Source organism: Ooceraea biroi, chromosome 4 (assembly GCF_003672135.1).
Source record: "Ooceraea biroi isolate clonal line C1 chromosome 4, Obir_v5.4, whole genome shotgun sequence".
NCBI classification, from domain to species: domain Eukaryota; kingdom Metazoa; phylum Arthropoda; class Insecta; order Hymenoptera; family Formicidae; genus Ooceraea; species Ooceraea biroi.
Window position 1 is genome coordinate 2588751 of NC_039509.1, and position 24927 is coordinate 2613677.

The window sequence follows — 24927 nt, forward strand, 5'->3', positions numbered from 1 at the left end:
AATAAAAAAATATATTATACTATTCTTTTTCTTATCGTGTATACATATTACAATCATGAATGTTTGATTGATGATGTTCAATGTTCTGAGATATCTTCCAAGGCACTTTTACGCGTTTAGAGCTTTATGGGATGTGTCGAAGACGAGGAAATAATATTCTGCGTCGAGTAAAATTTCATGTGTATTCAAATAACGCAGTACTCGTGACGCAGTGCGGATAATTATAGTTGGTCGACGATCGTGGAAAGACTTCCTGTACATCCGGAACGGAAAATTCAATTTTAGGTACACTTGAGATTTCCGGTAAAATCTGATGTCATCCTGGGTAATTCAAGGGTAAGATTCAATCCGCGTAATGAAATTGGGTTTTACATCACGTGCTCGGGCAAAGAAACGAAGAAAATAGAAATGGCCACGCGCGCACAACGTGACATTTAAAGAAAATAAATATAATGCAATACATGCGAAATCGTTAAGCGCTGCCGCGCAAAACAAAACGTAATGTAATTTCAACTACAAAAGTTAACAGATGTATATTGTATTGCAGTAAAACACGAGCTTTTTGCAACGTGATACGCAATGTACTTTTAATTCTTGCATACCCCTTCCATTTACCATGCACGTTTCAGTCGGTTGCTAAATAAGTGAATTAATTAATTCTTTTATTCCTTTCGCGCAACCGCTTTCGTTATAATTACATGCACTGAAAGAAATTTTGTGCTTGTTAACCGCTACCAGATTGGTAAGTGTGTGGATGTTTGTTTTTGACCAATATACATTTATGACGAACGAGTAAATTCATTCTTTTATTCTTTTTTCATAGCTGCTTTCATTATAATTACGTGCAACGAAAAAATTTTGTGCTTGTTAACCGTTGCCGGATTGGTAAGTGTTTGTTTTTAACGTACACATGTGGATAGTGAAAGAATAATTCAATCTATGAGAGTACTGTGCAAGCACTTGGGAGTACGCGTATACTGAACAATAGGATCCATAGGTTTATATAAAAGCGCCTCGAGCCGTATTTCGCAAAATATTTTCAACATAAGAGTGAGCTCGTGTATCCACAGATGCGCAGCAATATTTTCTTTATTCCAACTGGACGTTGCAAAGAGGAAAACGAGGGAGAAAGAGAAAGAGAGAGAAAAAGAGGGATATAGCAGCCAACAATGTTCGTTACGGATTATGTTATGCGTTATGAGGTTCACCGCATTTTCGAGGTGGAAATATCGCATCAACATAAGTAAAAAGATATTTTTAACATTACATTAAACAGGACTATTATCTTTCGACTCGTGAAACACGACTGACTAATTATCTAAATTTTTGGGGCGCCATTTTTAAATGTCACGGAATTATCAAAGGTACGCATTCTTTTAGACTCGTTTTAGTGCGTAATTAGTATAATTTACCATGAAATTATATTGCTATAAATGTATAACTGAGCGCAGATGTGCTTTTCCCACTTTGAAGTTAACTTATTGCGAAATCCTGTGGCCCGCGACAAAGTGAAACTATCTGTCGCAATAAAGATAGAATGGCTAGAAGCTCGTCAAGCGCGTTTTTACCTGAGTCCGTTGTGCGAATTAAAAATTTTGCTCGTGCGTTGATGAACGAGTCGTCCCGTGGCGCACAATGTTAGTCACGTTTCATGATAATGCAGTGAAATAATTGCAAAGAGTAACATTGTGAAGAGCAGCACATATAATCACTCTGGAAACTTTGAAATATTTATTCCAGCAACACGTTGTGCACTTTGCGAATATAAAGCTGAAATGGCACAAATCTCACACTTTTGTTAAAATTTACAAAGAATTTTAATATAAAACTCAATCGTAGAAACTTGCATTTTACTAAATCTCTCAGCATGAATTTCTGAAAAAGAATATTGTGCGCCACTGTATCCCATCTGCGTTAATTTCAGCACGATCGCGCATTTTATTTCAATTATTCATTTGTAATCAATTAATACTGAAGGTAATAGTTCAGTAACAATAACAGGTTCAAAATTGTGCCAGCGGCGGAACTCCGATAAGTGGAGAATCCGCCAAATTCCTGATACACTCACCGGGAAGTTGCTCTTCCACATGCACATGCCTTCACACATGCACAATGTAATTAGTCGCAAAATCGCAACCACGATAGGACTCGAGTCGTCGGCCGGTTGGCGTCTTTCCCGCGCTTCCATTAAAGTGCCGTGTTATTGTCCATCGGGAATCGACTTCGTAAGTGGGCCATCCCACGTGTCGAAGGCGTGCGAAGTGCTTGACAGGGTGTCGATAACCCCCCGTGGCGAAGGAAATGGAAAGGGGGTCGACAATCGGACTCATAGAATCTCGATAATATCGCCCTTTCGGTGGAACGGCGCGGCGCGGCGGTCGGGGGATGAAGTGGGTACGACGTCGCCGTCGCGAGGGACGAGCGACCGAAGGTAGATGCACTCTTCGCGACGTTCCCGTCCCCTCATAACCGATCTTCGTCATTCACGAGGCTGACTACTAGCATCTTGATTCTCGAGGGTGTCACTCGAGCGTGATATTAAATTGACGCGGTAGGGTCTCCTCAAATCTCGGTGAGTGCCCGCCATCAGCCAATCCCTGAGATTTCGGCAATCAGAATTGTAATCGGATTTGGGAGAATTTGGGTGAAAAATCGCGATTTAATCGCGAAAGCACACGCTCACTCGCTTGCACCGATCCACGCTGGTTACATCGCAGAGCGACCGTAATTTTGGGTGACTCGTGTCATCGCAAAGTAACATCGCAGAGACGAAATTCATCGTCGGAATTAAATGGTCCACATATTTTCGTTTGAGAGCCGAGCGACAGGAATATTTCATCGGGCGATGAGTAATATGAACCGGACTCGGCTTTCCAATTCTCGCAAATTAATCGTTGCAGTTTTTAATTTTATTTTATTATCCGCGTTAGGCAGGGAGTTTTTATATAATTATAATTCAGCATATATCCCAGGCTTTATTAATTTAAATACGTTTTCGTCAGTACGGAGAAGTTGAGGAAGCAATTTACGAGCGTATTTTTCATATAAAACAAATCTACGAGAAAGATCACTTTCCAAAAATGAAGAGAAATGGAAATTCCGCAGACGAAACGATGGAAGTAAGTGGCTCTGAAATATATGTGTATACAGGCGCGTGTAAATTTTCAGATAAAATGCATCCAAGATACATATCATATATACGAAAGGTTACCCTTTGGGATTATAATTTATCGTCCTCTCAAATAGGTTGCTTGCGGCAAGCTAATTTCTCGTAAATGTACGGACCTGCAACTCTCGAATTTCAAGAGCGGCACATCAAAGGCCTTGACGGGAAGAACGCTAAGTTCGCCTCGTTTTAAGGATCCCGCTTTACTCGCGCACGCTGTTTCGAATTTACCATTGCAAAACCTTTCGTCGGCTCGTTACAACCTGAGACACATTCGTTACTCGGGAAAATCTGGAAGTACCACGAATAACAAATCTCGAAGTTTCAAAGACGATAGTTCCAAGTACACGCAGAAGAAATCGTACTTGGCTCAACGTGCCGTTTAATGTAAAATTCTCTTATACGCGTGCATTATCTCGCTTGTTCCCAACCTGGCGCATCTCGGAGGACTATGCTAATGCTCACCGATTAAATCACAGCGCAGGACACGGGAATCCCTAAGTACGAGCGCCGAGGTAACTTCTAAAAGGTAAATCTCCCAAGCCAGACGTGCGAAGTAAATCTCAAAGGAGCGAGCGCGCCCGCTGCGGTCGGGAGGGTACACATCAGGGGCCGTAAGTAGGACTTTGTATTCCACTCTTCTTTCGTCTGCACTTTGTCCTCATGCGAGAGACACGCCAACAGTCTTCCCAACAGCGTCTTACACTTTCAGCATCCGGGTTGCTGGCCCTCTCGCTTTCTAGAATGCACACCCTCCCGCGTGTGTTTTGTTAGAGTGAAATATGCGCGACTTCGCGTGCGGATACGCGCTTTTATATACGAGTGGTCCCCCGTCATCGTCGAATATTTTCCGCTGACGACGAACCCGCGCACGTTTCATGTTTAACGTACCGCATTCCGACCAGCGTTGAACATTTGTATCGCACGACACCCGATTGCCCAACGCATTTACCCAACGAACCAGATTGCGCAAATAGCACACGTAGGTGAGGTTGTTGCATTATTGCCGCATTATTTTTCCAAATCGTCGGGCGAGAGATTTCGCAGAGGATTTTCAGATCCACCACTTTCTGTGCAGATATGTCACGAGAGATCGCGTGCCCGATGGGCATGACGCGTCCCTGTTTCAAGATTAAACGCACCACTTAAGGAACAATGCAACATCCGCTGGACGCCCCGTTTACACGCGCGTGCAAATATGTACTTTATCGATAGCGGCAGACACGTACATACGTTTCCGCTCGTGCGAGCGCGCGCGCGTTTGCATACTGTTATATTTTATATACAATTCGTGTCATCTCGCGTCCGGATAACTTTTTCCTCCACCTGATATTTATTTATAGTTGCAGCTGTAGTCGCGTTTTGTATTTACCCTAGCGCTTTACATTTCCGCGTACACACGAGCGCCGCTGGTAATCATAAATCTCAAGCAAATCCCCGCGTTCCCGGCGTCTACACGTTGTCCTCTTACGTGGAGAACATCACTTCCTTCTGTCGCGTCTTATATCTTTCGTCTGCGTTATGTATTCGCGTATGTATGCGGCAAGCGCTGCTTCCTCCGCATTTGCTTTTTCATGCCGCGCCGCGCCGGCGCGGGCGTGAGGATCGTCCGAGGGAAAACGCATATCCCGTACCGTGGGATTCTCATCGCGAATTGAGCTCATTGTTCTGCGCGATCCGTCGTTTCCGGTCCCGGCCGGACGTTTCTTGCGTTTGTTTCGGCTCGCGTTCGCGCTCCGGTTTCGACGCCGCGGCCGCGCCGGTGGCGTCGGGATGGAAATGCGGTCCTCTATATTTACGGACGCGCGAGGCGTCGGCGATGTAGAATGCGGTCGCCATACTTAAGTGGCTCCTTGTATTCCGTTCTCCAAACCGTCCGCACTTTATTTAACCGCGAACTGCTCCCCTCCGGCGGGGGCGGCGGCTGTATACCCGACCGCATTGTATACTCGTTCATACAAATGCGAGTAATTCCGTTTTTCTCGTGCGAGAGGGAGCATCGCGGTCGCGCTGCTTTGCATCTCCTTCGCCTGATCCATAAATACATTTCCCGCGCACAGTTTGTTCACGTGAAACATCAATTTACATGAGTAATTCAGGACACGCGTTATGTAACTTTAGCATCCCGCATCAGTTTTCGGTAGCGAGACAGCTCCGTCGATGAATGCACGTGAAAAATATTTTTTTCTTCGATATTCTCGGAGCAGAGTAAGATAAGCTCTGCTGAAGAATGCATCAGCAGCATATAATACGAACACATTGGAAAATTCAGATTTTGTTCTAAGCCACATCCTGCGGACGGTGTCGACTCGATAATCGGACTTCGATTTGTTGGCACAAATAAGGACGCGTCTAAAAATATTCAGGAAAAATATGAAGTAAATGCTTAAATATTACGGATGAATCACAGGGGAAAAATGGAGTATTGTATTTATTGTTGGTTTAGACCAATCATATTTTTGCGTAACTGTGATAAATATCCGCGCGAAAAAGATTTGTTATCGGTGAGCGGATGGAATAACGTATGTGTGGATTCAGTGGAAATAAACCATCGTTTTTTTTTTTAAATTCAAAAATCTGTTTTATTTATCTAACGACGGGGCATCGGTATTCGGTCACGTATGAATACAATGTTACATACGTTTTGTCTGTACGTGAGTTTACCGCGTCGATATTTTTCACGTGATTGAATAACGTCGTGTAACCACGTATTATTTGTTCGCGGTTTGTAAGGAAAAACATTGGCGACGTTTTCGATCAGATGGGAAGAATTTTGAATATTATTTTTTCCAGAGCAAAGATATAACAACCATGTGATTTTACTAAACTGTTATTATGCATTTGAAATAATATTATTTTGTCAAGCAGGCGAGCCATGATAGTGCGCACATTTATTAGAATATAAAGAAGAAAAATTTTCCTCTATAATGCAAAAAGTAAAAAGAAAGCGGGAGAAAAGAATATTTTTTTATTTAGCATGCATTGTTTAATATAATTGTATAAAAGTTACATGTATTTTAGTCTTATATCTCATATATGTATCTCTTCAATTACATACAATCCTCTGCGTCTTCGCCTACGTTGTACTGTCTAATAGGACTAATTCTCTCGCTGTGCCATGATCACCGAGATGTTACCTCAAATGACTCGCATCATAAACGGTATTGTTATAAATGTCAAGCGGTCGGAATGAGGTTCATAGCGCGCGGATATCGATTTTTAAGTGGCTCCTTACACCTTGTACACACTTCCTTCTATCCGCACTTTGTCGTCTTGGCAAAAGTGCTTTTGCTGCACTCCTCCCGTGGTCTTTGTTACACACTGGAGGCGGGGGCGACGCCCGGTGGAGGTGCTCGTGTGTGCCAAGGGCATAGCTTCTTCCTCGTGTTTTGCTTCGCTCGAGCGAAGTAAGATAAGGCGCTCGGCTCGGAGGGTGGTAGGTATGTAACTAGGAAAGTATACCGCGAGACTTACGTCTAGTGCTTTCGCGAGGATCGCGCCCTCTTCCCCCTTCCGCCCTCTCGAGGGAACAGCTCTACAAGTCGGAGGACTAAACTCCTCCGGGCGACGTTAGCCGCCCGTTGTCACGAGCGATGACGCCGGAACGTCCCTCGCAAAAAAATCGAGGGAAATATCCGCCGTCGGGGAAAAATGGCGTCGCGACGGGGTGCACGACGATGGAGCGATCGGGCGACCCGGCGATTTGTCGCGATAACGATAACGGCGCGCCCCGCCCGCGTCCATCAATGTCTGCGACCAAGGAGCTGATAATTTCGCCGGGGGAACTGGAAACGTAGTAGATCTCAAGAACGACAGGATCCACCGAACGGTGAAATTATTCGTCTCCGATAAAGATCGATACGTGCTTCTCCCTTTTCTCGATTGTCGTTAATGATAGCTCAGTCGACTTGGATAGACTTTTGATGCTCCGACGACGTCAGTTCCGAAATTGTCAATCGGTTTGCCAAATGGCGAGGGAAAATCATGATGGAAAAATATATAACGATTTCTAAAATCATCAATCCTCCATTTTTGAGATCTTACACTGTAACGACGCCTTTGCATTAATTGACAAATTACGTATTTGATTATAGTCAGCTACCGGTCAGAATGTAAATCGTCAGCGTCACGTAAATCGATCTTAAGTCACGCGGGGAACAAAAAACGCGACGCATAAAATCACGCTGGAATCCAGGGCGACGTGCGTAACGCGAATGGTCGGTGGAACCGATCGTTGGACAGGAAGGGCGACGCGCGTCCATTTGTCGTTTCGACGAGAGATGTAACGTGTTTACATTGTTTCCACTGCGCATAAAGCGCACATCGTTAGTTAACAATGCGGCTGAACAGACTCGGGAATGGCTTTGACGCCGAGCGGGCGCGAAAAGGCCCGGTTTGTCCGATGGAACTGGCACTGGCGTGTGGGTCAGTGCGGGGGACAATAAATCGGTTGCTTTCAAATCGACGGATCGATGTACACACTCATCTCGTTGCAAACCGATGCTCGGATGGACGAGTACGATAGTTGCTATAATAAAGCGTACGCGGCTGTGAGTAAAATGAGTCGCGCGGACGCGACGGAAAAAACGATCCGCTATTATCGGAGATGGAAATAAGCGGCGGCCAACACAAAGTGGAGTCGTTCCGTTCCGCGTTTGCATCGATTATCGCAAATTTTTTACGCGTGACTGCAATCGCAATACGCTTTCCCGGACGCATTTCCTTTATCCCCCTGCATTCTTTGATGCAGTTATCGCTGTTTAATGATTATCCCATTAAAACTCGTAAGCGTCTAGACGAGAGACTGATTTTCATCGCGTATTCTTAACAAGCGTTTTTTGCGTTTTGATGCAATTTCAACGGGAAATGAAATTAGTGTAAGCGAAAATAAGACAGTTGCCGGTCGATGAACCGCGTTTCAGCGAAATTGGAATAATATTCGAAATGCTCGAGCGAGAGAAAATCCGTTTAGGGTCGTAATTGGCGATTCGGGCGCAAATAGGCGAACGGGAATGATCATATCAATCGAACGTTCCAGAAACAAGCTACATAATAAGAGAACGTTGCGATTGAAAAGGAGCCAGATCGATTTTCGAGCGAAACGAATAAACGTTGAAGCTCGCGAGTACCGACAGAAACTTACCGCGAGTGTTCCGGAAAAGTTATCGGAGCAACGAGGAACTCTTGCGAGATAATTTGTCAGAGTTGTGCAGTAACGGAAGACTGTTGCGGAAGACTGTAACAAATTAACTTACGTTAACGTCGGTGCAAGGTTAATATTCTCTGTGCGAGTAAGATACATGTGTATCTGTAAAATAAAATCAATTGTTTCGCTGAGGCTCAATTTCACAAAATCGAACTTAAACCGAGCTTAACTGAACGACCGTTACATTTAATGCCATGGTTAAACTTATATTGCGGTTCACATCGGTGTTTTTAACTGTAGTTTAGCTAAACCTGTAGTCTGTACGAAAAAACTGTCAACGATTTTTATTTCTTTTGAAACATCGAATGTGATTGGTTGCTAATAATTGAAGATGTTGCTAGACCACTGAAATCGGTGATACAGTATTAAACTTCGTTTATATTCATTAAACACCCAAAATTTGGCGTTTAACTTTAATCACGAAAATTGACGTTAACCGTAGTTTATAGCAGTTGTAGAACGTGACATGTCTTTAAAACTAGGTTTAATGACTTAAACTACGTTTAAAGTAAGTTCTGGAACTGGACCTAACTCTGTATTATTTGAATATCTCAACAGTTTGAGCGAAAGAATAGCTCATATTATTTTGCGTTATTAAAACAATCACGGGAAAAGATTATGGGAGTTGTTTCCATCTTATCGCAGCGATGGCGTTCTGCAAGCGTTCCCCAAGATAGTATCATTGTTTGCAATGGAGCATTTTGGAAGTAACTACGTCGTTACCATGGTATGTTACCGCACTAAAAAGTAATGAGCACGGTCAAGTTTCGGTAATTTTCCCTTAAGGACAATTATACTTATATAGAAAACATAAGACGCACTGGTCGTATTTATTCGAGATGCGAGTTTGCGGTTGATGGCCGTTGAGAGTGGCTTAAGTGTTTACAAGGTGCTAGAAACTCGCGGAAAGTCGTGATCGCCACACCGTAACGTTATCCAGTCTTGCCAGAGTCTTGGTAGCGTCTTGGAGAACAGTGCGGTTTCGCTCTGGACTGGAAACGGATTTCCGCGGTTTCGAGGACCGTCCAAGTTACCAGAAGCGGATCCAGCTCGCTTCTTAATGCGACAATGCGACAATGCTACAAATGCGCGAGAATTATGTTGGTTAATGCCTATGTGCTGTGTGTTCCGTCTCGCACAGTTGAGAATTTTACAGGGTCGTTAAGCCTGAAGTGCGACGCTCGTATTTGTTTATAACATTTACGTTACATGCAGCTATATTCTGCAAATTTGTGAAGAAATTGAAGAAAAAGATATGAAACAATTTATTAGGTCCGCAAATTAATTTCATGTTTTTCTGAAAATTACTCTATAGAAAAAGATAGAACAACCTCAATCATTAAAATATCATGTGACATGGTATTTCATGAGCATTAAACTCAATACTATAAAATCATAAAAGAAAAGGAAAATATCTAAATCGCATAAAATTCAAAGCATCAAATCACTTTGCATATCTAATATGCCTGGACACGAGCTATTAGTAACAAAACGTATATTAAAAATGTACAATTAAAAAACGAATCAAAGGATCGAAAAGATATCCCGGTTATCATATCGAGGACTAAATTCACAACGGGCCTCTGCTAACCACAATTTATTTTCATCCGTCTTTCAATCCTTCGACCGAACATATCGGTCCCGCACTGAAAGCACTCTTGCAGATGTGCCTGGAGGCTTCGCACGCGTCAGCGAATACACCGTCCCCGAACATATCTGGAACGAGGGGGTGGGGGCGGGGGCGGGGGCGGATGGAGGACAGGGAGATAGACCATCACGGGGGAAAAGCGGAAAATTACAAATTCTACGCCCGATGGCTTTCCCGGGGTTTCCGCAAAGTATTCTCCGAGCGGTCGTGATTGTGGGGAAGCGAACACTGGAAATTTCAATAATCTCGGCTTTTCGATTGCAGCCGCAGGTACGATGCGCACAATTGCGCACCGTGGGACACGCGCGTGCACCTCGCGGATGAGCCGTCGCGGCGCAATCGGCGAGGACCAAATCGCTCCGGGAAGTTCGGCGGTTCGCTCATTTGTACGTGGTAATGGCTGTATACAGCGTGTACACAGTGCGCGCAGGTATGTACACACGTATTCCGGCTATCGATGTCGCGTTTATTAGTCTGCCATGCCGTACTGTATCAGACGAATCACGGGGGTGGGACCAGAACCGCCGGCGGCGGCGACGACAGTCGAGACCAAACTCGCGGAAATCAAATATCTGCCGAGCAAACGCGCCGAGTCGGAATCGCCCGCGTCGCGAGTAACGCGGTGATGTTGATGAAGTTTACCGCGGGGGTCGTTAATCCGTATCGAAAGCCGCGCGATTAACGAGTACGCCAGACCGAGCCGGGCCTTATGGCTCGTTAACGCCCGATAACTCGGCGCTGGGCGTGCGAGACGTGATTATGTCTGCGGTATGACGACGCGGATGACGACGCGCAAGTACGGCAGTCTGCCTGATATAGGGCGGCGAAGGGTGGAGGGTTGAAGGGGTTGAAGGGTAGATCTCGCGACTGAATCCAATTCGCCGATGCGATTAAGCCGGCGCGGGGACGCGTGTAATATCGGTCCTCGTTTTTCGCACCGTTGTTTTGCGGAAATCTGTCGAAGTTTTCGGCGGCACGCGTCGCACAATCCCCCGTTTCGCAAAGAGGATTATCTCTCCTCCTGGATATCGTATACGCATGTAATTTGCGATGTGACACTCACCCGTTCAGGATTAACGATCACAATCGTTTGTTCGGAGTTTTCGTCGGTGCGTAATGCTCTTTATATCTCTCGTATATATGTGGGTATAAACGTGTGTATATGCTTGTTGCGCAGCGTTATTATAATGTTAATTGAAAGCTACAAGAGAATAATGTATTATGTATTAATCTCTGTTAGTAGTTACACACATAATGCATAATTTTTGAATTATGTAATTAGCATTGTGTAACTTATAGTTTATGTGCACGTATAAAGGAACGTATATATACAGATTAGTTCGATTAATGATCAATTTTATAAGAAAGGGATAAATATAAATACAGCAGAATAGTTTCATAACTTTGAAACCTTTGAATAATAAAAGTGCGCATGCACGTCGTGTAAATGTTCTTATTTTTATGTAATTAATATTTCTTAATATTTTCTACTTAAAAAAGCGCATGTATCTACACGTATAGATTTAGAAATCCATTTTCTTCATATGCATATGCACTTGTTTTACATCACATACAGTAATAGATAAAACGGAGACGATTCCCAACAGTCAGACAGTTTTTACAATGGCGAGACAGGCGCACAGAGGCTTCCTGGTAAAATGAATAACAAACGAGAACTTCCTGCTGCTTAATGTTCGTGGCTTAATTAAACGGAAGGTGGAAAAGAAAAGCCAAAGAAACTCGTCAGAGCGAAATTGGGTCGGCGGACGAGGGAGAGCTAAAAAGCGACTAAAACGTTTGAAAATGGTAATCGTCGCAGTTGTGTACGCGGAACTGAAACATCGCGAAAAGGGGAGGCCGAAAGGCGAAAGGTCAAAGGCGAAACGTGTTTAGGCAACGCCGCGTGTCAAAGAGGGAAATTAGTTTTCGGATAAGGGGATCAAAAGAGGCGGACGTGTTGCTGTCAAAGTTAATATCACACTCGTTTGTGCGAGCATTAGATTTCGGCAACACAAAAGCTGCCAGAGTTACGACACATTACTGCCTGTGCGAACTACTCCGCGGACACTTACGTGTCGCTATAGTTCGCGGTGAACTTCGGTCGAAGTTAATTACAGTTCGAGGGGAGTGACGTCTGCGGATTAATATTTGCCGAAATTACAACGTCGCGTGGCGCACACAAGAGGCACACGCGACGTGTCGCCTCGGGACCATTTTTCGCGCGCAGTGTTTTTTAGCTCGCGGTACGTTCGTTAGCTTAACTGACATTCGCTTTTGGAAATTTCAACTTTCACGTTGTATCTACGAGGAACGAGAGAAACGACGTGGTCCGCGTACCGCGATGCAATTTTCCACCTCGCGTTCGCAGCTCGTCGATTGCGCCGATCGTGGAAATTCGCCTAGTTTTCGCTAGAAACACAAGCATCCCGATCGAACATTTTACACCTCCTCGGCACCGTTGGCACCGGTGTTCGTACCGCGATCGTTATTGTGCCAGGCTTTATCTCGCCCCCGAGCGAAATTCAGTCGATTTGCATTTCGGCGAGCGGTTACGAGGGGTTATGGGTGGATGGAGGTTGATTCGCTTTTAATTCGCAGGGCGGAAGATTACGCGTGACAAATCACCGATGTTCTTTCGCCGCAAATCTCGTCTTCGGCGAGGAGAGTTTCTTACACGTGCTTTTGATGCTCCAATACTGATACGAATACTTCTCGAGTCTCGAATACAATTATACTGCGTTAAATAAAAATTCAAGCGTCTTCCGTCAAACTTTGTATTCAAGAAAATAATTATGCCTGTCAAAATACGCGCGAGCATAAGAATAAATTAAAGCGCGATAATGCGATGATAAAAATCGTCGTTTCGTTTTATGTGATCGTAAACGGCTATGGGTAGTCGCGATATTAAGTTAAACCGTGTGCGAACGAGATATCGATTACGGTAAGAGAAGTATCGTATTTAACAAACAATTAGCTATTTAGCGGTGATGATCGATAAGCAGGGCACGACACCGGGGATTTGTTCACGCAGAATTTGAGGCTTATCGATGCACCGGCCGCTGCACAGGTCGGTCATTTGAGAATGGCGTGTATGCAACAAACTTCGATTCTTATCAGCAGAACCATCTATATGGGCGACCGGCATGAGCAGGACGGGTTAATTCGATGATACGCAATTACGTACGGTGTTGCACACACCGAGGGCGACGATCGAGGGTGGAAGGGCGCCGCGTTGCCTTCGGAAATATGGAAGCGATGCAATTAATCACTTCCGAAGCGAAGTGGCCGTGTCATTGAGGGTAATAATATGCACGATGCATTAATCGCGCTACACCGGAAAATAATGTTCGCTCCTTCGCGTTTTACGCATTATGCACTCTCACAACCGGCGAAACAGCGAGCGCTTAATTCAGTGTGTATATGTGCACGTGTGTGCGATATATTAATTATCTGTATATAATCTGTTTATAATATAAAAATGTCTCACAATTAATATTGCCACATAGTGGCAAAACCAGGAGTTTTATACTATCAGTTTCTTAATTAACTGTATTTCCGTCACAATATAGCTTAGAATCATACTTAAATTTGGAATAGTAATAATTTGTGTAACTTGTGTAAAAAATAGGAAACTTTACATTTTTTATTTTTTATTAATATCCTTTTTAAAAGAACTTACTTGAAAGAAATGTGTCTTTCGTACAAAATGAGTGGCTTATTTAATTATTATTATTTACGTAAATATAATAACTTGGCAGAAATAGAGTTATAATAGGAGAACCTCAATTTCATTGCATAAAACAATGTTTAATTCTTGATTGATGTCAAGTGATTTTTATGTATGATACGCTTTATTTTATGCACTTGTTGTAGATTTCATTGATAGAAAGAGGGCTTGCATAAAAGAGAAGATTCCAAGCAAATTAAAGGAGATCATTTACCATTAACAATATGATGTTGTTTGTCGTGTCAAATCCATCATGCATGAACGTATGTGTGAAACGTAACACAAACAAATTAAACATATGCAATGCCTCAGCATTATTTACGGAACGTATAACGACTGGTATTCATCTCAGTAACAATTATTATTCGTTTGGACATTGTCGTTGTTAGTGTTTGAATGTCAAACGAACGATATTTTGCGTGCGACAGGTTTGACATACAAAGAATGCTTAACGGTCCCGCGCTATTAAGGTCAGCAAATCGTGCTCGAAACGAAAAGCGAGTGCATCAGAACGGATGGTATCTGTAACAAGGCTGCTAATGCGTGTCGTTAACATTAGCGCGCCATAGTCACGTAATTTGTGCCACTCCGCATCCACTTCATTCCTCTCCGCAATTCTCTTTCACCTTCCGTTCTTCACCCTTACGTGCAGTCGGCAGACTGCAGAGAGACACTATCGTGGAACGCCGAGTAATTTTCACAATGAGATGTTGAATAACACGACACTCTACGTTTCTTACATAGACAAAAAGACAATACCGACACTCTGAGTGAAGGGTTGTACATGAAAATTCTCTTGTTGCATTGGACGGCGATTGCATCTCATCGTCAGCAAGATTGAAGCAAGAAAAGCTTTTGTTGTTTTATTGAACTATTTCTACAAGTGAGTAAATATAAATGGAGGATATTTCATGTCAATCATTTTAATATTTACATTATCAACAATATAAAATATACAGAAGTATTTTAGTACACAATATATACAATAAATATACATATGGCATAAATGTATTATTTGTTTTATTTCGATATCTATATGGCTGCTAATCTTTTTACAAACGATCACTGTTTAAAGGTATCAGCGAGCCTCTCGCTCAAGCTTCAGCGCTTCTCCTTGAGCCTTCTTGATCGCGCAAAATCCGCCCGACGTAAATTGCTGACTTACCCTAATGGGTTAATAAAATATTCATCCTGCGCCGGCGAATAAATCGTGTACGTGTAGATCGCATGAGTGCGCCGCCACCGCGTTGTACTTGGCTCGGAAAGTACCCCAGGGTGCTCTCGTTCCACGCCTCGTACGTAGGATTCGAATCCGATATTGCGCGGCTTATCTTGGCCCCCGTACCACGGGGGTCCGATGAGCGCGCGCGCGCGCGGGCTCCCCGAGGGAGTTCTGACGGGAAATTATCTCGAAAAATGTATCCCCGATCTCGCGAGAGAACGGCGCTGGTACCGACTCGAATAGACAGATTGCCGGAATCAGATTCGAGAGCCTCCTTCCTTCCCGTCTTCCTACTTCACGCTCCGCGAGATCCTCCGGGCGCACTCGATAAGACTAATCTGCTAATCGATACCCGCCGGGAAAGGATAACGAACCTAATTTTTCTTCGCGATTAAGCCGGATCGGATACGTCGAGGCCGATTCCTTGTGCTGTAGCTCACCCGTCGCAAATAGAATCTCGAGCCTCGGACGATGAGATCGACCTGTTCACCCCTCGCGGGGAACGTTATTTTTATGGAAGTGTCCATCTCCCCGCGCTTTACGATGCAGTATCACGAAGAAAGGCACGGTCGGAAATACGCTACGAAGTAAAGCAGAGATTTCGTGCGTTTATGATTGCTACGCCGGCTCTTGTCCGGCGCAGTTGCGAGGGTTTTACGATAACTTTTCGAATTCGTAGTAATCATATCCTTTTCTTCCGTCTTGCTTCTATTAGGTACGACTGTTTTACGGGTCCCATCGCGACAGTTTCGACAATCGAGAGATGCAGACGTGGCACGGACCCGCATCCATTCAATCAGACCTGCAGTCTGACAAGGCTATAAGAGGAGGAACGGGCTTACGCGCAAAATCGAAAGCACAGTTCGACGGATATAGAGAAGAACGTCTCTTTCTTCTTGGCTTTTTTGTTTTACCCGCAGCTAAGACACGATAGGCTTTCCACGGTCCAGAGTCGATCCGTCTTCCATTTCTTAGGCTGATGGAAAAGCCCGAGCTATTGCAATCTCCTATATTGACTGTAGAATAGTTTTTATATTACTTATATGGGATCGTCCAAATTACTTTGATATTTTTGAGTAATTATATTTCAAAAAAGCAATTTAGTCATTTTGTTATTTATTTACTGCGATTAACAGGGACTGACAATTAAACGTTAGATAATTACATATAAGAAAATTATGTGAAGGAATAAATACGCATTTAAACAATTCAGAAAGTAACTATGTCATTTGCTTTTCAAGAAGATAAGAAAGTTCCTTGCCTTTGGTTTCTTACATCTTCTTAAGTAGCATTTTTACCCGTTTCGTTCTCCTTTCCCTGACTGAGTATTTCGACGAGTTTCCCGCTTGTACTTTTTGCTTCTAGCTTCTCACAATTTTCTCTGTCTACTAGAAGGTAGTTTTAATATCGTGTTCGTGTTCTATGGGATATTATATTTGATATTCGACCATAATGAGATACTGCACATGCTGATGGAAATTTGAAAAGTATTAAAAAAGAAACAAAAAGATATATGGGACTTAATAATGATTTGTCATTTGTGAGAGAGAAGAAATTGGAGATTTTCCACGTCCGCATTTCCGCATTTTTGCTTCGTTCGTACTATCCCAAAGCAATTCGATGGTACCTAAAACAAAAGCGTTTTTCTCGATGGATGAAGCTCCAATCGAATATTATTCTTTTCGCGAAAATGATATTTCGCTAGGGCCGTATTGTTCTGCTCCGTGAAACGCACACGCTAAGGAAACCACTTTGAAATAAACACACGAGCTCCATTTCTTCGCCCAGGGACATTTTTCTACGCAGAAAGAGAGACATCTCTTATATATTGCGAGATCGGTGAACGATGGCAGACTAGCGAGAAAAAAAGGTGGGCGTAAAGCCTTTCCTGTCTTTTCATTCGCCTAATGGATCGCATAAAGCATGCCGCTGCCAGAGGTCGTCGGTCGCTTTTGTCGAGTTATTGATTTTATTGCGACCGGCTAAGTTTCACGGAAGTTCGAGGTGGCTGCCGGAGCGGCGTGAAACGAACCGAAAATCAGGATGGCAGAGTTTAAGGAAACGCCGCCAGCTTGGAAAAGAGTATCTTTGGCCTTTGACGCTGAATGGTGGTCCAACTAAATTAACTCGCAGCTACGTGATTGATATGATCATCAATACGACTTTGCACGATGATACGATGATTATTCAACAGTCGCAGGGCCGGTGGAAAAGAATTGCAGCTATTAATTTAACAAATTAACTATGTCGTGAATAAAGGCTGCTCTGCATTACTCTGTCGAAAGTTAATTAATTTGCATGCAGATTGAAAGCTATAAAAAAAATTGGTGCTATCCGATGCGTAAGCGAAAAACAAAAAGCATCATTTAATTATGCAAATTATCGGAGCAAACAGTGCGCTTGGGGCGGCAAATCGCAAACATTCTTAATTACAAATAATTGTTAATGCATGCTCTCTCGTCGAATATAATTCGTTCAATTAGGTGAAGGGAGGTACTTCAGTTTTGAGAAGCTTTTCTAAGTTGTTGGTGCTTTACGATAAGCCAAATTCGACCAAAGTCGAAACGAGTATCCGGTTTAACGGTCCATCCAAGTAAATTGGGACGTGGCTTTGTAGTTTGGCATCTTCGCGGCTGCAAACAGCAATCGGCGATTGCGAACTTTCACCAAAGGGATGGTGAGAGTGTGAGTGTGTGGGTGAGAGAGAGCGAGAGAGAGATAGGGAGAGAAAGGGTGCAGCTACGAACGTAGCGTACACCGGAGGGTACTGTAAGATTCATAAGTATCAAAGCTAAGAGATGGCGCTAACTGAGCGGCCTGATAACCGGTGCCAATAACCGATAGCGGAAAGAATGCTAATTAGGGCCAAGGTAACAACCCCGCGTGACGACGTGCGATCCGAAGGACCGACACTCTCCTCATGAAGTGCGATAGATTGGTCGGGTCGAGCTATTGTACGGGAGTCTTGGAACAGTATTAGAATAAAGTACCAGTGACTATTCTTTGTAACACACAGTGTTCAATTTGCAATCCTTCGCTCCTTAGCGCTTACCTTTCCACGCGCGCCCTCGGAAAAACAGACATCCTGATAAACTAATAATCTTACAGTACGTACACGCCAGACTGCGGCGTAAACTTGCCACGCCACGCAGACGAGAATCATCTAAAATTCAGCGGGAAACTCGTCGGCTACGGTTAATTTACGTCGACTTTTCCGCACGCGACTGCGCAGCTCTCGCTAGATATAGATATATAATCAACGTTTCGCGATAATCCACAAAATCACGAACACGTGATTCGTTCGAACCTTCAGTGACGCGATCATCGTGTAAATAAAAGATGAAACGGTCGTGAATGCAGTACCTGGTTTAATTCTCGTCTCTCGTATTAAAATAGCACTGCAAACTCAATTAATGCTGATAGCTTCATCGGTATTCGCACGTGAGAGCTAATGTCCGAGCGTTGCTGTTTAATTATAATAATGCATGGCGAGAAATTACTCATTATGGACTAATTACACTTACGTGCTGTATATACAGGATACATGGAATTACCTACATGGTCGCATGAGGTAGTTATTGAATATGTTTCTGTAGTTATGCTAATTGTTTCGATAAAACGCGTTAGACCTGATTGATGTCTATCTAAAATTTCGAGGTATGTGTCAATGCAGCACATGTAACAAATGTTCGAACACTACGACCGAAGAATGTTATTTCTATGTACTTCAAGTATGTTTTAGCTGAGGCTCTCTTTAATTTTTTACTAATTAATTTAACAAATTTTAATACATTGATTTAACATGCCTAGTACATTAACGTATATAATAGTTTGCAGCGAATACGTAATCGATAATAAATCGCTAATTCGAAAAAATCAAGAGCAGACAATATTTAATTCAAGAGATGCTGCGCGCGAGATGCGAAAAAATGTATCGAGTTAATAATAAATTGTGTTTCTACTGTACTCCGCGTTAAATCTTTCAGCCTGACATCCTCGTTATGGAAACACTACTTTGTAGTGCGCAACGCACAGCATCAAACAAAGTTTCTGAAAGAACTCAGAGAGAAACTCCCGAGGCGTCTTTAGTCACGCATAAACAATTCACGAAAAGTGCAGACTTTTGTTTTTTGCGTTGCAAACAAAAGCTAAACGAGTTAGATTGTTGAATCAACGATGGAAAGCAGAAAAAGCGAGCAGCGAATTGTAAATGTGCAGTTGATCTTTCTGTATCAGCAAGCGCTTTTACGATAATACACGGTAAACGCAGCTTCATCAGCATTGTAAACATCCTGATCGCTTTTATTTAATAACTCCGTTGCATATTTCACCATTTCCATTTAACTTTCGGTTTCTAGAAAAAAATTTCCTTGTGTACTTTTATGTGTAAAAAACTTTGACGTTCGGAGAACGTGAGTGAGGCGTACTGCACATCGCAGTGTACCGTAGAAAGCACCTTTCTCATTGTGCGATAAAATGGGATTGTATATTGACCTTATTACGGTTTATATCCTGCGTGGACAATGACCGTAGCTTAAAGTGCAGTATGCAATATGTTGAAACATAACGGACAAAGTTTCCGGCCGTATTCCACGTATGAGCCACGTATTATCGGTTGAATAATTCAGTCCATTTCAATGTTTCACGGTGACATAAAAGGACGTAGTTATGGAAATGAGCGCGTTGAAATTTCACGGGAATCCGATTATTGCCTCGAATTCGACGGTATACGTGTCGTTACTTTACGGGCGACGCTGAAAAATGTTACGCGTCGCATGCATTGTGTACTCTCGAGATTCCATCCGACGAAATTTTCGTCGTGGCTCGTTAATTTCACCAATTAAACAACACCAAGAATTTTTCAGCGCCAGAAATTCGTGAAAAATGCGTCGCGCTATTTTATATCATTGCGCACGTTTATTCGTTCGTGCAAGTTTTATTCTATAACCGCTTTTATATTTCCAATTCTTATTTTTATGTGTGTGTGTGTGTGTGTGTGTGTGTGTGTGTGTGTGTGTGTGTGTAATATAATTTCCAAATTATTAAATTTCCGTATTATAACTCCTTTTTTTCTTGTATTCCATATACTACATCTTATCTTGAAAATATATGCTAATGATAATAACTGTCTGAGGTGAGATATCGCTTTTCTTTTTCCTTCCTTGCTGTACAGGTTTAATTTTTTATCGGAATAAATATTGCGCATCATGGCGCGTAGATTACCGTTTGTTAGCTTCTTACGTATTTTCCCATAAAGACAGGAGTTACAGGAGTTGAGACATAGTCGCGAGTGGAAGTTAAACGCCATAAATCATTTCTTGACACATTTATGCCAGTCGCGTGCGACGGGTTTGCCACATTACACTCAACTTCCCAACTTATATAAATTTCATACCGACCAAGCCACGTTTCGGAGCCTCTACCGAGAAAGTGGCGAGTAATAACGCAAGAGACATTTCCGGGTCAGAAGCTGCCGTTTTCCTCGATAGGGAGTATTTCTTCGGAATTCTCTTGTCTATTGTTATGCACGAAATATTCTGAATGTAATATTCTGAATGTAATATTTTGAATTTTATCGTATATTTCAAATTTCAATTCTATCAGAGTTATGGATTATTCTATCAGAAAAATGTTCTGTTTTATACTTAATAATAATTATAAAACATAAAATAATAAACGTGACTGTTTCATTAGCTATTACTACGAAAACCTGTTTAATTTTTGTTAACCGAAAAAGTTAAATTTACTCTTCTCTATGTAATGGAACGGACGCATATTTATATCATCCGATACATCATATTAATTTCATGCTTATCAAAAATCTCGCTTTGATAATATTTAAAATAATTATTATCTTACATCTACGGTTGCATTCACGTGTGTAATTTATGCACAGAAATGTAGAACAATTTGCGATAGAAATCAAGCGCGATTTCCTCACAAATTTATCGTACATTATATTCGACGATGAAATTATTTTCAGGATCGGTTAGCAGAATTCAATTTTACGCCGCGTTACTCTCGCGAATCTCTCGATTTTCAATTTTCACGCTCGCGGTAGGGAATGTAAAAACAAACAAAATTAATCGCGAAGCTGACGCAAAACTGTACGTGTTAATTTGTCCAATATGCCTTTTGTGTTAAATTTACGTACGTATAACTTTCGCGTGCACTCGCGCGTTTATCGCGATTTATTCGCGTCGAACTCTCAAGCAAGGTGTAAAATCGCGGCGGAGCCTATTTTGAAGAAGATCTTGCATCGCGATCAAAGAAACGGGTTGCACAGCAAACTACTCATGTTTTATGTATACGTGGACCTTACCTTAGCCGACGATGCTAGATATCGCGGACGCTGATTTTGCCATAAATATTTAATGAGCAGTTCGTAACGAAGCTTCTCGTTGTCCGACCGTATTCGCTGGCATTCGCTGGGATGCGCTTTTTCTGGATGCGCCAATTAAGAAACATAAATAATGGAGGCTCGCGGAACCGCACGGGGATTTACCTACGAATGAATTTGCAACTTTTCCACCATTTGCTGACTCCCCTGAGGTCCAACAATATGTACCAATCAATTATTCAGATTTTTCGGTGCTCTCAGACATCGGCCAAAACAGTGCGCCTCGAGTATGAAATAAATGAAAATTTCACGGATCGTTTGTTGCATTGATGCCGGCCTGTGTCCGACTACTAACATGATAATTCAGAAAGTGGATCAAAAATTTATAACGTAGTGAGCGCGCAAGTACAATCGTGAAATGTTGATGTCTTTCACAAGCTTATGTCCATTAAACGCATAAATCAATGTAACACATTTCGTCAAACGTAATAATTAATTTGTATTTCATTTCCATTAGCGGCTTGCGATTGCAGGCTTTCAGAGGACTATGAATGGCTATTAATTTCGCGTTATTACTTCTCTACAGTAGTTTCAGCGTAATTAAATACGGTTACGCGCGCGAGAGAGCGCCGCGAAGAAAGTTAATTTAAAAAATAATTCTCGCCTTCGCAGTAAACAGAGAAACCCCCATTTCGCTTTATCAAAGGTAAATCAATTTGCATTTAAATTAAATTCTCCGCAGGAGTTGATGCTCCTCAAGTACAAACGGCGGATAAAGCGAAAGAGGGCTACTTGATAATAGAAATCGCTTCTTATAAGGCGCAAATCGTGTAAATACTCCGCGCCTCGTCGTTCGTTCCTTCGAAGACGCTATCGAAAGATCAGTCCGATTTATTGCAATCGCGACGGCGCGATTGAGCGGGCACCTTCCGCCTGAGAATACGAAGATCCAAAGGGGCTCAATCTTCTTTCGGGTATCGCTGCCTAATGGTATTTAAGAGTAAAATTCTCAATGTACGGCCGCGTTGCTGGTGTACGTTCGGGTAACTCGAATGGCAGCGGCTTGGGGTAGTAAGAAGCACTTAGCCCAGGACGTGTTCCTGTTTCGTAATGCCGTTGGAATTCCACCTACCGTTTTCACGTCCGTCCTCGTCCTTCGCCCGCAACGATACCACATGCACACCGACGGTAACTCGTACAGTGACGCTAAATCGACTTTACACGCTCGCTGTTCATTTGGAATACACTCGTTCCGCACATCTAAATAAAGGCAGTCGGCAGATTCTCTTCACCTTTTTTTCCCTCCCTTTTTCCGTTGAAAATGCGAGCTTGATACCTATCGACCCGTTCCGCCTGATGTTTCGGCTATGTTTCCGGAGAACGGCCGCGTCGCGATCTCGGAGATTCAGTTTACGGCTCTTTAAAACGCCTCCCAGCACGAGAAGGGTGTTCTCTATGCAATTCCGCTGTCGGAGAGACGGCTGAAAACGATCTCTCCGAGACGGTCCCGCGCGAAGACAAATAATTTACTTGGAGCCCCCTCGTGCCTGCGATATTATTATACCTAAAAAATATCATTGTAACTCTGTGCCGCGCTGGTGCTTTACACGTACGCGAGATAAAATTAACGATTAAAATTCCGGTGATTCGGTCGAGCGAAGAACCTATCGCTTTTAATTTAACGAAGTGACGACGCAAAAACCGGTCGCTAATTGAGGGAAAGCGATGCTGTACTCACTGCATGTTCAGTGTCGCGATCGGCTTGTCCGAGAAGAGCACAACTGGTCGGTCGAAGCGTTGATTACGACCGCAAACGCGAGCGCTACCCTCGAGCTGAAGCCAGCCGCCCTCGCACCTGCAACAAAAAAACGAGACCTCTCAGTGACCAGCCATTACTCCAGGGCGTGCAAACTGGTGCTGCCTTTCGTGTCGTTCGCTAATTAGTTTCGGCAATTTTCGATGCGGCTGTCTTATCGCACCACGCGGGCTCGTTAATTCGCGCCGAGCGAGAACGTCGCGAAATTTCCCGTCGCGCCGCGGTGAATTGGATTTTGTCTCGTGCAATTTTAAGGAAGATGCATATTTCACCGTGGAATCTGGTGAGGATTCTCTGCTGTTCTTGAGTCGGGAATATTCAAATTGCTTCTGAGGTCATCGCCTTCGTCAAGCTAGGAATGAACTTTTTTTCACTTGCTTGCATATCTCAGGTTCCCTTCATGTTTATTACAAGTATTAAAATTTCTTTCCGCGAATCCCGAAAAATCGTCAAGGTTTAAGGTTCACTCGGAACTGGAAAGAGAGCTTTCCGCGTCGAAATCGTTTACCTAGGAACTGGCATCTGCGTGCTTCGGTAAATGTGCTTTGAATTTGATTTTATTCTCCGCAAAATGTTAAGACCTGCATTTACAGTTCCACGTTGAGTTCCGGTTGGAATCGTATTCTGAAATTGCTCGCTGTGTGCAAAGTTTAATGTTAACGAAGTTTCACCACGTATGAGACGAGCTTCGGTCACTCAAATTGTATAGACTGTAATAAAATTCACAGGTTCCTTTTATACGTCTCATTGTTTTTATCAGCAAAAAAAGCTTGCAAATCCTGTATCCTCAAAAAGTAACGAAGTCAGAAACAGACATTTAGAAAGTATTAAAAATATTTGTATACGTGACGAACAACAAACTTTTCAGACAGTTTACGAAATAATGCGCGGACGTCGCTTTTCTTGAAATATCGATCTAAACGTGACGCAACACTGGATGCTGCGTAAAAACGGACGTGCTTTCTCAGTTCCCCTGCTGGGTGGGTTATTGCGTGGGTCGCTAATTGTCTTTATCAGGGACCGGGCGCTTCCGATAATAACATTTCGTGCGGTAGACGCGCGACCCTGCACGACCGGGAAAAAACGATTGCCGACGAGGGTCGCGCTGAAATTACTTCTTCGATTACAGGCGACTTCAAAGGATTCGTTTTCCCGAGGCGTCGTCGACTCTTCGGGATTGTCGGGTTAGGGACGAAATGAGAAAAGCAGACAGGCGGGGGCGCGGGATGAAATCGGGTGGTTACGCAATGGGTAATACGCAACGGGGGAATCATGCTGATTCAATCAGGCTTGCCGGTTCGTCTCGTCTCTCCTCCGTAAGAGGGAAAACCAGCGAAACGCGCCATAACACGCTTGGTTGATTATTATCCATCAAGATTTCAGGAAATTTCGCGGCGGCTCTCGAGGAAGACGCGAGATACACGCGTCTCCTTTACTTACATCTGACATAATATCGCGACGATATTACTACAGCAAAATGTCGGTAGAAGATGAAAATTCGTTATTACATTCTTGCAATAACGCGCATATAATATCAATATAATTGTGGCAAGAAAATTGACACGTCGGCAATTCGTAACAGTTTGTCAACGGTTTTCTCGTTTGTCGACATCGTTGAAAATGTCTGCTACAATGAAATGTTTAACCGACTGTTCTCGCTGCTCGCTTGTACAATGCAAAACAGCTTGACACGTATAACTCGTGAAAATTCTCTCTCCGCTTGATGTAGAACGTTCCGAAATTTTATCGGGTAATATCCTATTTGGATGTCGAGGCAAACGGTTAAGCCTATCACGTCACCC

General features: G+C 43.1%; 1 protein-coding gene across 6 annotated transcripts in view; it reads right to left on the reverse strand.

Annotated features, from left to right (window-relative positions):
* The window catches only part of LOC105286970, a 242273-nt gene that overhangs the window by 106354 nt on the left and 110992 nt on the right, over positions 1-24927 (reverse strand). For all 6 annotated transcript variants that reach the window (XM_011352311.3, XM_011352312.3, XM_020034205.2 and 3 more), the window contains one exon: positions 23048-23164. In XM_011352311.3, the coding sequence (XP_011350613.1) occupies positions 23048-23164 (117 nt within the window). The remainder of the gene's footprint in view (positions 1-23047; positions 23165-24927) is intronic.